The 14538-nt window shown below is 35.9% G+C and overlaps 1 protein-coding gene across 1 annotated transcript in view; it reads left to right on the forward strand.

Moving 5' to 3' along the window:
- Positions 1–1440: 1440 nt before the first annotated feature.
- LOC120076511 (suppressor of mec-8 and unc-52 protein homolog 1) overlaps positions 1441–14538 on the forward strand; it is a 31624-nt gene continuing 18526 nt past the window's right edge. The window contains exons 1-6 of the mRNA XM_039030360.1: positions 1441–1664; positions 2246–2456; positions 6609–6761; positions 10204–10252; positions 10943–11026; positions 13663–13766. Coding sequence (XP_038886288.1) covers positions 1636–1664; positions 2246–2456; positions 6609–6761; positions 10204–10252; positions 10943–11026; positions 13663–13766 — 630 coding nt within the window. The 5' untranslated portion in view covers positions 1441–1635. The remainder of the gene's footprint in view (positions 1665–2245; positions 2457–6608; positions 6762–10203; positions 10253–10942; positions 11027–13662; positions 13767–14538) is intronic.

Genomic DNA, 14538 nt, shown 5'->3' on the forward strand with positions numbered 1-14538 from the left:
TTGATAATAAAATATAAATTCAAATATAATTTATGGAGAAAAATCAAATTCGTTTATTTACCATGACACTGTATCCATAATTCCATTTTCATAAGCTTCAACATACACCCCTCGGTGATTCTCTTTCCCTTCGGTTTGCCTATTAGGACTAGCTTTTGAAGATTGAATTGTCATCTTTCCTGCCACTCATTAAGCGACACCTTCTTTTCTATGAACACCCCACTACTGAATGATGAATTTGTCAGTCTTCGCCTCCAACCCAACCTGGAGAGAACACAGGGTAAGGGCTTGGCCTGCTTGAATATTCATCAACCACAAAAACCTATGAAAGAAGTCTAACTGGCATAGCAAAATCAACAAGGTTGCAAAAGTGAATACTTATTTCAAATTAATGATATAATAATATAATAAGATGATAATGAAGAAAATGTAATTAAGAAATACAAAAAATGATGAAATTTAAATGAAATATACAATTTATTAGATGATAATATATATAAAATATTTTCTAAAATCATAATTAAAATAAAAATTTTAATCCGAATTTAGAATAATAAAAAATGAATAAAATAATATAAAATCTATTATAAATTAAAATCCAAATGGTGGTAAACAATATTGATTAATTCTGAATATTTTCAAAAAGTAGTTAAATCAAATAAAACAAATAGTTAATTTGATCAATTATGAGAGAAAAATGAAGAAGAGATTGGTTTATTTTAAATCAAATCAAGTCATAGCAAAAACAGTAGCTTGTTAAAGAAACCACACGAAAACCTAAATCGATGAAACCTTTGTATAAGTAACAAAAGTTATGACAATGTATGAGCAACAATAAAAAAAACGTTAAAATAATATAAAAAATAACATATACAACTAATTTATGAAGAATGTGAGAAATATACCGCTAATTTATTAAAAATGTATGTATACAATTATGAAAAACAATATAGAGATTTAATAAAATATATAGATAAAAGAAGTTTTAATAATATTTGGATATTTCAAATATAAATTTGGTAGAAAAATTTGTAAATTTTTTTAAGGTGAGATAAATTCGAAAATTGGTTAAACAGAATCTAAAATAATAATAAAATATAGAGATTATGTTAACTACATGAACAAAATTAGGAGGACAATTGTCTTTGACAAATATAAACAATTACTATATATCGACCCTGTTTTCTATTTTGGAATTACTTGGTATTTGTAGTTTTATAACAAAGGCAAATAAAGGATTTTGAAATTTGTGACCATATGCATGTCATAATTTTTATTCCTGAGCAGTTTTACCATTTTTCAGTATGAAACCTCAAATTCTACCATACACCTCAATTCTCCAATAAAAAAAGGATTGCGATGGTCCTGGGCTATGTAGGTAGCCGAGTAGCCCACCGATCATGATTTAAATGGATAAGAGGCTCGGCCCATGTACATGCTTCGTGTCCGGGTTATCGGCCGAACCAGACTACACACATCTATATTCTGGATAATAGGTTCTTCACTTCTCAGCTCAGTTCAGTCTTGATTTTGAAGCCGTTACTTGGAATATTATTCCCGGCAAAAAAATTAAGCCCTAATCTAATCTCTCCCTCGTCTTCCTCTGGTTGATTTTTGCCCTCGAGCCTGCCCAGCATGTCTACACTCGAAATCGAAGCTAGGGAGTATGTTTGCTTTTTCCTTCATCTCTTGGCTTTTTCTTTGTCCAATCTCTGTCTCACTGGTTACCCAGAAATTTCGATGATTGAAATGGGATTAATGACTTACTTTGTGCATTAATTATGAGCTGCTTGTATTTTATCTTCACTTATCTATTCTGTTTTTTCGTTTCTTAGGTTTTCAAACTGCCTGCAATACGTTTTAGTACGCATTATTTGTACATTCTTAATTTCATTAGTTTTCCATGGTTCTTCATTTTACATATCTGTAGCTGCTTCTTTATATAGTTTATATCTAAAGATTGAAGAATATTGGGGTTCTTTGGTTTTAAGTAAGAATGACTCTTACACTACTAATATTTTACATATACACGTTTGTTATAGCTCTTATGACTTGTTAACCAATTTGCATACGTTTTTAACTTTACTGTAAATGCGTTTCCAGTGATTTATAGTTGAAAGTTATATTTACTGTGTCTTAAAAAAGAAGTCATATTTACTCAACTTACCGTTGGCTGTGATCTCTAAGCAGCAATTCATATATTCCACGTGGACCTCAATCATTGATCATAATGCTTTTCTTTCAGTGTCATCAAGATCGTGCTTCAGTTTTGTAAAGAAAATTCATTGCACCAAACATTCCAGACGTTACAGAATGAGTGTCAGGTTTCTTTGAATACCGTAGACAGCATTGAAACTTTTGTTGCCGATATAAACTCTGGACGCTGGGATGTTATATTGCCCCAAGTGTCTCAACTTAAGCTTCCAAGAAATAAATTGGAGGACTTGTATGAGCAGGTAAAGTTAAACAAACTGTACATTTATTCAAATATTGCATCAATCGTTTCAAAACAACTTAATATTTTAACCATCTTGGGTTGGCCTAGTAGTAAAAAGGAGACATAGTCTCAATAAATGGCCAAGAGGACAAGGGTTCAATCCATTGTGGCCACCTATCCAAGAATTAATTTTCTACGAGTTTTCTTGACACCCAAATGTTGTAGGATCAAGCGGATTGCCTCGTGAGATTAGTCGAGGTGCACGTAAGCTGGTCTAGACACTCACGGATATATATAAAAAACCCTAATATTTTATACTTTAGGACAAAATGTTTCATTTTGCTGCTGGAAGAAAATTTGTACTTGACAAATGCCTTGAGAAAGATTTTTCGGTATAGATGGATTTAATTATCTTTAAGCATGTAGTGGCTTAGTGTTACGACCCCAAGTCTTGAGGAACATGGCTGGGCGAACAACCAAGGTAGAGTGTGTAGGATGACACACTCGCATGGGTGGGAGTGCGCTCAGATGAATGTCGTGCACACGAGCATATGAGCGTAGGCACGCATGGAGGCACAAGGCAGCGTGCACACAAGACAGTGTGCGCGGGGGTGCACACGCATGCAGAGGATGTGCATGGACGCCAGGCAGCGTGAGTGCGAATGGGCACTAGGCAGCAGCTTGCGTAGGACAGTGCAGGGTAGTGAGCAGACATGGGCGAGCATGGATGCTTAACGACTCTCCATGGCATTTTAAAGACAAAATGGCTAATGTGGATAGAGAGGCGTGGGAAACTATGCAAGGGACACTTATTGTGGAGGGGGACTTGCTCCACGAGTCAATGAAGCTTGAAGGCCAAGTGAGAGAAGGAATAGGTCTAGGTAGTTGAGTATTCCTACATTTGGGGATCAAGAAAACATGACTTAATTATGGAGGAAGGTTAAATCCATTCCTTGGGCCTAAAGTCAAGGAAGACTAAGCCCATTACTTGTTCCTAAAGTTGGGAAAGAATTAGTCGTACCTTGCTCCTAAAGAAAGGGGAAGTGGTTAGGCTCTACTATATTTAGTAAGGGGCCTTCCTCAAGTATCTCAACACTCCTAAATAGTGGGAGGTGGTTAGGAGAGGGCGCCTATAAAAGGAGGCCTTCAAGATAGTGGAACAACATGGTGGGAGATATGAGATGTCTCCTACACATGGAGAAGAATGTAAGTGGTGTCTTCTTAAGTTGGGGGAATGGATTACATGAGAGAAGAGAGTTCTCCATAAAAGGACTTAGGTTACGGGTTGTGTAGTCAAGTTCCTGTGGGAAGAATGCAGTTCATCAAGGGGTGTCTACATCAACGGGGTTGGAGTGAAGCCCCGAGTGGGCTTAGCTAAACATAGTGTGAGGCCATTAAGGTTTGTACCTTGGGTCGGTGCCTTTTAATGTGTATGTAAGAGTTACGTGCATTTTAACACTATTTCTGTTTATAAGATTATATATAGAGGTTGGGAAGAGTTTCTTGTAAAGCTTGGCTTTGCGTGGCTTTGTGGTGTGTGCATGCTTGCTTGCTTATCCAACGATATTTGTGTAAGCCTTGAGAGAAGTTGTTGAGGGTCATGCCGAACGAGAGGTTTGGGAGAGTCGAGGAAAGTGGTTGATTCTGCTCTAAGTTTCTAACCATATGAGGGAACCATGCTGTGGTGAGGAAGGCTGGCTAAGGGGTGCTCGACAAACTAGACTGGTAACCCATGCACGTGGGCGGAGAGTCTAGAGAGAACCCCTTGGCGCCACATGGGGAAGGCGAAAAATTATACTTTGATGCTAGCCCTGTGACACCTAGTGGGTTGAGAACGTAGATGGAGGGGTTGGCAAATGGCTTAGTGGCAACATTATAGTTTTTTTTTGGAACAAACAAACCTCGTAATAAAGAAAATGAAATGAGACTAATACTCAATGTACAATGTCACACGAAAGAATAGCTGAGGATCAACAGGCACACCCAGGCATCTCAACTAGGTTGACACCCCCTTAGCGCCTTCATCATATCCAAAAAGAAATTAGTGCAAATCCACTAAGCTCAAGGAGCATCCTAGTAAACCTTGACTCAAACAATTACATGAGAAAATAGAACTTACAAGAGCTCTTGAAAGTGATCAATACATAGAACATAAAGCTTTCCAAAACTACAATTCCAGTATTCAACCCCTAAAACTAAACCAAAAGCAGAATCAAAATAAAGTAAAGCAAAAGATCCAAGAAACAGATGCTAGTGGCTTCAATCTCCTAGCTGTCCGAGTGGATTTAAGCACTCCAATTCAGGCTAATATCTTGTATGGAGTATGCCACAAAGGACTTAGATAGAGAGCACCACAATGAGGCTTTGAGCCGAGCTGCCTCAAAACGAACAAACCAAGGAGTTTCTTTGTCATGGAACACTCTTTGGTTTCTTTCAAACCATAAATCAGCAAGTACCACTTTCATTGTATTATTCCACAAAAGATTTGGAATTTTCTTGAATTTTGGCCCTACTAGAATCTGCCGCGCGTTCTCTCTAAAGTCATTACAAAAACCCAGCTAATGTTGAAGCACTCGAAAAGGGATCTCCAACAGTTACTAGCATAGCAACAATCAAAGAATAAATGTTGAAGGTCTTCCCCTTTAGCTTTGCAAAGAACACACCAGTTAGGAGATAGGCTGCGTGAAGACAATTTTTTTTTTGTGTAAAACAGAAGAGCAATTGAGCAGCCCAAACAGCATGATCCACATTGTAATATTCACTCTCTGAGGACTCTTGGACTTCCATATAGCATTCTTTAACAGATGATCAAGAGAGGAAGCCAGAGAAAGATGCTTAACTAGTGATTTGACTGAAAAAGAGCCACTAGCTTCAAGAGACCACAAACGAATATCTTGGCAATCCTTTCTTCTTAGAGACAATGCTTAACAAATTTTGAAACTCTATAATCTCTTCCTCTTTTAAAAGTCTTTTGAAAAAGATGGACCAAGAGGAAGGGGAGTAGTCCAATGATCCGATGCTGATCCATTTGGATTGAGGGCTATTCTAAACAAATTCGGGAAACTGATATTTAAGGGAAGATAGTCTATCCAAGGGTCCAGCCAAAAAGCTATTCGATTGCCATTTCCAAGCTTATAAACCCCCGGTGCTTCCACTTCAACCACGATCTTAAAATACTTATCCAAGGACTATGGAGGCTAAGGTTTACCTTTGAAAAAGACTTCTTCCATGTTAGTGGCAACATTATAGCTGAACATGGGATTCTAGAAAATATTTGGAACTCAAAATTTGAAGAAAGAGGGCTCTGTAGGAGTATTTATTTCATTATTTTTTTTAATAAGAATCCTATATATATAACAGGATTTAGAATATTAAGTTCATTTGAGTTAGGGATAAAATCATCTACTATTCTATTCAACAAGTTCTCTTGTTGGCACGATTAAGGTTTATCTTCTATCTGATTGTTTTTGTAAATTATGTTTATAAGAAACAAAGATGATTCACTTTTGGCAAGAGCTTGTGAAATTTTCATTGTTCTGGGTTTTCCTTTTTGCTGGTACATTCTTCATTATTTTATCAAAATAAAGGTTGCAGAAGATCAACCAACTACCAAGAAAACCTTTCCTTGGAAGTCTAGAAAGGGACACTCAAAATATTAATATATTTGTTTTGACTGCTTGTCTTTCATTGCCTCAATAGGTCAGAAAGCTTAGAGCCTTAAGTCCTTGTTCTCCTCTTTGTTTGCAGAAAGAGTTTTGATTTCATTGGGTTTTGAGAATACATTTTCACAATGGCAATTCTGTTTTATTTTCCTTGTACATTGTTGGTTTTATAGTCTCTTCCTCCTTAATTTGAAACAAGAATACCATTGATGGAAGAAATGCTCAATAATAAATTAAGAGGATAAATGTCAGAGGAAAGAGTTTCACCTAGTAAATAGACGAGAAGGAAAAAATGAAATCTCAAATTCCACATTCTGAAATCACCAGTATGTTGCCTCCTTTCCTCCAGTTCACAACCTCTTAGTACTTAAGATTGGTGATAGAGTCTTAAATACTATAAACTTTGGATAGAATAGTAGATTCGGTAATATTTAATGCATGATTCACTTCAGGTTTGAGAATCTTGATGCATTTCATGATTAGAAACCTTCTTGTAATTCTTTTTCCAGATTGTATTAGAAATGATTGAGCTCCGTGAATTGGATACTGCTCGTGCTATTCTAAGGCAGACTCAAGTGATGGGTGTCATGAAGCAGGAGCAACCTGAAAGATACCTGCGACTTGAGCATCTATTAGTCCGAACATACTTTGATCCTAATGAGGTAAGGATTGGTTAATGAATCTGATGGACATTTTTTTCATGCAAGTTACTAGTTCATTTACTTATTTATTTTTATAAGAAACAAATTCATTGATGTATGAAATTATAAAAGATGGGGGGAACCCATGTCTAAATTGGATAAAAGGGAAAAGAGGGATACTATTGTTAGAAAAAGGGGAGATCATTTTAACTACCAAGTAACAACCAAAAAGACAAAGGATTTCTATTTCTTTTCAAGTGGTTGTATGTTAGGATACCACCTAACAAGGAAATTCTCAAGAACACAAAAAGAAATAAGAACAGTAAAAGATAGATTTATATTGCAATATCAATAATGAAACTACAATATATCATAGTCTTTCAAGAGGGCTACTCTCTCCTTCAATTTCCCAAAGGAAATTCCCATCAAATTCTTCATACATTTCTCCAACTCTTCTTCTATTTATATTAAAAATACCTAACCAACTTACTAACTATTTACTAATTTGCCCCTTCTAATACCCATACCAATATTCCACTAATTATCTCCACATAATCATAACTAGGGGTCCTACAATACTCCGCCCTTCGAAGACACCTTGTCCTCAAGGTGTGCTCACAAACACAAAAGGAGGGTTCTCTCCTTTTTTTATTTTTATTTTTTTTTAAATAATTGAAAAAAACACTAAATTCAGACCACGACCTCCTTGGAATAAAGGTCTTTGTTCTTTTCACCTGTGGGCAGCAACTGGGCTTTTAATGGTTTCACTTCGATTTAGCCCAAAAAATAGAATCTGCCGTCTGACACCGACACTCCAATTGTTTGGCCATTCTTCTCCGCCGCATAGAAACTCGACTCCCACTTCTATAATTCGACGGAAGTTNCAACTGCTGGCCCATCGCCTTCCAAAGAAATTCCTGCATAAAACGAAATGGGCCCAAAAGCCCTTGCTGGCTTGCAGAAAATATTGGGCTTCTCCTACCAGCAATTAACCCACACCTTTTCTTCAGCCTTGGAAGGGATAATGGACTTCAACGTCGTTCTTCCTTCTTCTGAAATTTGCCGTCTGATGCCAATGCTCCAATTGTTTGTTCATTCTTCTCCGCCGCATAGAAACTCGACTCCCACTTCTATAATTCGACGGAAGTTATTTGCTAATGCCTGGCCCACCATCTTCCGCTGCATTTTTTTTAACATAGAACTTAATATTTATCCTAAGAAAGATGATCGGCACCAAGCAACACCCTTTACATAGTGTCGCTAGGGTTAAGTTAATCCCATGGGTGTTGTAATTCCATGTCTAGTCTAGTCCTGGGTCAAATAACAACCTGGCCAAAAACCCATCTTTTGAAACTCTCACATTTCCTTCTTTTGTAGGAGAATGAGCCTCACCCAAGCCGTTTAAAATTGGCCCATTATTGGATAACCTAACAAGGCCCCGCCCAAATGTAACCACCTTGCTTCTAGAATTTTCTTTCCTCTCACCACGCACGTGTGAAGCAAATTTCCTTCCCATGATTTCTCCTTCACGAAAATGGCGTGTTTCCTACCCTAGGCTTCAACTCCGTTCGTAGCTTCATCTCCGTTTGCGCCTTTGCTTGCCACCGACGAGGGCCTCTAATCACTCTCCGTCTTCCCTTAATTTCCTTCTCCGACCACTACAACTCGGTCTCGTCTTCCATGTCCAGCGCCTTAGATCTTACCGTCCTCCCACTGTCTTTTACTTGCGCAATTGTTAGTGAGTCCTTCAGCCGTCGCTACTTTGTCCGTCAACCACTTTGCCATCTCAGCCAATCAACCACCGACATCTTTCTCCGCCGTGGCCAATCGTCATCTACTTCTTTGAACCTCAACAGTTTATTCACCTGAGTCTTCATCTCCAGCCACGTTGTTGTTCCTCGTTTCTTCTTTTGCTTGTCTCCACATTTTTCCGCCTGTATTTTTCTCTTACTCTCATTCCTCTCCAACTTGTCGCCCTTCGATAAGTTCTCTCTTCGCCTTTTCCAATCCATTCTCATGAATATACTTCTCTATCTTCGTTCACTCTCTGATTTCTTCTTCACCGTCCTCGTTCGAACTTCCCTTCCTATTGAACCTATGCCGTTTCCACTGCCCTACACCACAAACTTCTTCGAAATCAGGCCATAACCATCTTCAACCACTGTTGGTTTTGCTTGCCACTACCAACTCAAAAATTTCATCTCGATTTTGCTTCTCTCTCGAATTTTCGTGCAATGTCTCCTTCCGGTCTTCTTCTTCCGTCATTTTGCACTCATTATTTGCCATCCATTTTCGTGCTTGCTCCCATGTCCATGGAGTTTCTCCTCTCTCTGCTGCCTCCCGTTTGCGATCTTCTGTCCATTTATGCAACCACTCCCATGTCCATGATTCTTTTTCCCCCATTACCAAACAAAATGAAACAGTACCCAAGAAAGAACAGCTCTGATACCAATTTGTTAGGATACCACCTAACAAGAAAATTCTCAAGAACACAAAAAGAAATAAGAACCGTAAAAGATAGATTTATGTTGCAATATCAATAATGAAACTACAATATATCATAGCCTTTTGAGAGGGTTACTCTCTCCTACAATTCTCCAAAGAAAATTCCCACCAAATTCTTCATACATTTCACCAACCCTTTCCCCTCTATTTATAGTAAAAATACCTAACCCACTTACTATCAATTTACTAATTTGCCCTTTCTAATACCCATACCAATATTCCACTAATTATCTCCACATAATCCTAAGGGTCTTACATTGTATTTGCTATTTTTATTTCTTGGTTTCTTTGTAATTTGAGCATTATTCTCTTTTCATTTTATCAATGAAAAGCCTTGTTTCTTTTTTTTTTTTTTTTTAAAAAGTAACGACCAAAAAGACAATACAATATATATTGAGACAAAACTTTTATTTTTTTATTTTTGTTGTTGTTGTTGTTGATGATATAATGATAAGGCAAAAGCTAAAAAATACAAGAGAAAAAGCAGATAACAAAAGTGCAAAGGAAAAATAAGTGCAATATATCATATATCAGAGCTGTTGTTGTTCTGTTTCTTGCATATTATTGGAATTTACTGCATGCAGTGAAGTAGATACCTAACACAATACCAAGTTACACAATAACCAAAAAAGAACTCCAATTCAAAAGAACTCCAATTCAAAAGAATGAAAGTCTTCAGTAACCAAGACCCAAAGGGTAGATCGTTTTGAAGCTTCCTCTTGGTGTTTGCAGACTTTTCCATTGAAGATTTATGCTTAAATTGAAATGTCTTTATTTTTCTAGCATAGTTCTTATGTTATATGTAATTGTTTGTTTTGTTGCGCCTTTGATTATTTTGTTATCTATACGTCAACCTTGAAAATCTGTCCCTATTTACTAAGGTGCTCTGCCCGCAAGGACACACACAAATGAGATGGTTCATTTTATTCTTGAGACGTTTAAATAGTTATTTTGACAGGCTTATCAAGATTCAACAAAGGAGAAACGCCGAGCGCAAATTGCACAAGGTTTTGAACTTCACCTATATTTCATTTCCTCATCTTCTGGATGACCTTATTTTCTTATCATGGTTGAGAATTTAATGCTTTCACTTAATTATTTGGTAAAGTAAAATTTGATGACACATATAGTAATAGTTTCATGTACACAATCAAATCTTAATGGCCCATGTTTGTGTGTGTGTGTGTGTATAAAAGACAGAACCTTTGTTTTTTCCAAAATTAAGAAGTTCAATAGGAAATAACTCACTTAAACTGAAACTTCCTCGAACTACTTTAAAGAATAGAAGAATGTCGACAACGTCTGGTGGTATTAAACATTGTAACCTAGTTGGGCTTCTTGGTTAGACTAATTGGGATTGTCCCCCTTTGAGTTTTTAGTAATTTTCTAGTAATAATGTGCCACCCATTTCTTTATTAAATTTTAAAGATGCTAGCTGTTCTTGTAACTTCTTATCTTTTTCTTTAGGATAGGTTTTTCATCAAGGAGTCAATCAAAGTTTCGTTTTTAAGACATGAGAAGATCTAAGGAACAGGTTCCATATTTTATCAGAAAAAATGGGTAAAAGTTGGATACGTTTATCTATTTTAAATTGTTGTATGTTTGTTGAATTTTAAATGTCATTTTAGGTTGCTCTTACACGTGTATCTGTGTTACTGTTGCTGACTGTTGGTTATATTCCAATTTGCATTTTACAGCCCTTGCAGCGGAAGTTACTGTGGTTGCACCTTCTCGTTTAATGGCTCTAATTGGCCAGGCTCTAAAATGGCAGCAACACCAAGGTAGTCTGATGATGTGTTACTCTTTATACGCAATAATCAATTTTTACTATATTGTGGGATCTTTGGTTGAGCGGAACGATAGAATGTTTAGAGGGTTGATGATAGATCTAAGTGATGTTTGGTCCTTCGTTAGATTTCTTGTTTTCCATAGGGCTTTGATTTCAAAGATCTTTTATAATTATTTTTTAGGTACTATTTTATATAGCTGAAGCCTCTTTCACTAGTAGGGCTTCATTTTGTGGGCTTTCTTTTCTGTATACCCTTTATTTTTTAAAATTTTTTGTCCAATGAAAGTTGTTATAAAAAAATCATTTTGTCAGATTCATGTATTAGATAAACATGTTGATATAGCCTAAGAGATAAAAGGAGAACGTTCTCCAAGAATCAAATTGTTATTATCAGTTAAAAATTGTCCATACAAGAAGTCAATTTCTCTATTCATAGAGAATATGGTTTGAAAGAAATCAACATGCTTTTCAAGAAAAGACTCTTCTTTTGGTTTGTTTGTTTTGAGGTTGCTCAAAGTATCGTCTCCTCATGGTGCTCTCTTTCCCAGTCTAGTGGATTCTACTCTTTTCAATATTTTTGTTTATTTGGATTGCTTTAGTTTTCTCTGCATGGACCTTACCTTTTGTTGTAGAAAGGTTTATCATCTTCTTTTTATATCTTTCTATCTTGAGCATTAGTCTCTTTTCATCATTAATGAAGTTATTTTTTATTCAAAAAAAAAATAAAAATAAATAGAGGAGCGAGAGCAAAGGTGGCAATGACTTTATTTATAGAGAATTGAAAAGTAAACTAATCCTAATCCTAATCGTAATATTGGTCGTAATTAATCTAAGAAACTTTTTCAATCCCAATAAACTAAGGAAACTGATCCTAATCCTAATCTTAATTAGTTAAGGATTTGACCAAGATAGCCTAATATACCCTAATCCTATTACATCATTCTATCCCTAACAAAAACTCGTCCTTGAGTTTTAAAAAGAAATGAATATAAAAATAATGATAAAAATTAAACAAATAAACATCCTCGACATCAAAATATGTTAAATATAAAAAAAATATCATATTCAAAGCCAATTAGATGCAAATAATAGTGTGGCCTTGAGGAGAAAATTGTTGACTTGGAAAAAAAGCTCTTTGTATGTCCGAAGTTAAACATGAATTGGATTAATTGTGTGAAAAGATGGGCAGTTTTCAATTATAGGAAAATGAATCAAAATATTCACAAATAATAGCAAAATATCGCAATCTATCTGTGATAGACTATGATAGACAGAGATTGTGATATTTTGCTATTATGTGTAAATATTTTTAGCAGTTTTATCATTTAAAATATTTTTTCTAAAAAGAATGGACTTTGTTGGTTTGTAATCCAACCAAGTTGGATTAAGGGGAAAAATAAGGAGGGCCAAAATTGGATCGGATTGCACAGATCATGGGGCCAAAATGAAGGGAGTTGGGCTGTAATGTAGATTGCAGGTAAGGAAAGAAAAGCTACCAGTACAAGTTGGGTTGGGTTGGATGGGTATTGGGTAAAAAATGGTTGCATATTCTTTGTTTCTTCGCAAACATCACTACCTTGGATTGCTACTTCTTCTTCCGCTTCACCCAGGACTGCAAAATATATATATATATATATTTAAAAAAAAAAGGAAGGAAACAAGATTTTTCATTGAGACTGACACTCAAATTACAATGAAACAAATAAAGAGAATATAGTAATTACAACCAATACAACCAATAATAGCACTTGAAAGAAAACATAAATTCTTTATTACCAACTGAACATAGAAAACAAATATTAGACAACCAGCAACTCTCAAACATAGGCTGCAACATCACTATCTTTCTCCAAGCGGTTCGACCTCTCTCCAACATAAGCTGCAACATCACAATCTTTCTCCATCTATGTGCCTGTTGTGCTCAGTGTCACAGTCATGCTTGTCCAGGGTATATTGCCCACGGCCTCATGCTCAAACCAATTCCTTTTTATCATGCTTTCTTGTTATATATTTTGTTATACAAGTTAGGTTACTTTTCTTGTACTTTTGTTATAAGTGACTCCTCGTCATTTTCATGTGCAAGGGTGATAGTCGTAAAAATGCTTATAAATTTTAATATACTATATGGGAGTAAGACTAATAATCATACTTTCATACTCGAAGTTGTAAGCTATTAAGCCGTCGTTGTACCTTATTGCTTTCTAGTCTGTGACAAACATTTTCTCAAACATACTTTCAAACGTTTGCCAAAACCTTTTTCTCTAACCTCATTTATAAAACCATTTTCTTCGAAACGGGGGTGGAGGTTGTGAGATATGCCCCTTTTGCTATCGCAATCTGAATTCGAATTGGCTGACTTGTCTGTGAACAAGAACAAGTGCTACACAATCGCTTTGTGAACCCTTTGGAAGTGCGATTGTTGGTTCGTGAAGTTTGAGATCAGTAATCATGTCAGCAAAAAAAATAGTTGGGCAAGTCTTTTTTAACATTGGAGTCAATATTGTCTAAAGTGAAAACTGTGTTCTCCCATTAATGTGACTAATACATTAGAGGATGACTTTTAAATTTGTCTTATAAATGTTTCATATGGTCACTACGACTACGATTAATGATTTATTCTTCTTTCAGGTTTACTTCCTCCAGGAACACAATTTGACTTGTTTCGTGGAACTGCTGCTATGAAACAAGATGTGGAGGATGTTTATCCAACAACTCTTTCTCACACAATAAAGGTGTGCAGAGTTAATCCATTACTTATTTTGATATTCCACGATGCATGCCTTTTGAATTTATTGAATACTGTTATTATTTTTAATAAAAGTATTTTTTTGTGTCAAACATTCTTTTCTATCGTTTTCTAGAAGAGACCTAGGATAGTCAATAATGTGCAATTGGATAATGAGCATTCAAAGAGAAAATTCTTTTTAACCCAAAGGCTCTACGGACCCACTTCAGAAAATCAAAAGTTTTTATTTTTTTTTAAAAAAATTATTTTTCTTCTTTGCTCATTCATAGGGATTACTGTTAGAGTATTGATATAATATAAAATTTACCTTCACCCATTAGTTTAAGATTTTGGGTCAATCGGTGATGTGACATGGTATCAGCTTAAAGTCTTTTTTATTGTAAGAAAGTTTCATCGATTAACATGGGTTTCTACTAGCTACTATTCATCTTCCTTCTTCCTCAAAGGTGATTTCAAGTAGACCTTTTTTTTTTTAAGCTATACCTCACATAGATTACATTGCTGAAAAGCATGGTGAGATCCATTTGCCGACGCATGAACAACAGAGCATGGAAGTCCACTCGTCCGCTCCCCTTGCCCAATGAACTCTCCAACTATAGTTGACTGAGTGCACAACTATCCAACCGCATCATTGAAAAGCAAAATCACCACCCTCTTCTGTTTGAATTTCATCTTATTTGTCAACATCAAATGTCGTTTTGTCCAACACTCGCATCAGCTACAATTGGCAAAACCTATAACTCTTGTCCCATCCAACC

The sequence above is a fragment of the Benincasa hispida genome, chromosome 4 (genome assembly GCF_009727055.1).
Source record: "Benincasa hispida cultivar B227 chromosome 4, ASM972705v1, whole genome shotgun sequence".
Classification (NCBI taxonomy): Eukaryota; Viridiplantae; Streptophyta; class Magnoliopsida; order Cucurbitales; family Cucurbitaceae; genus Benincasa; species Benincasa hispida.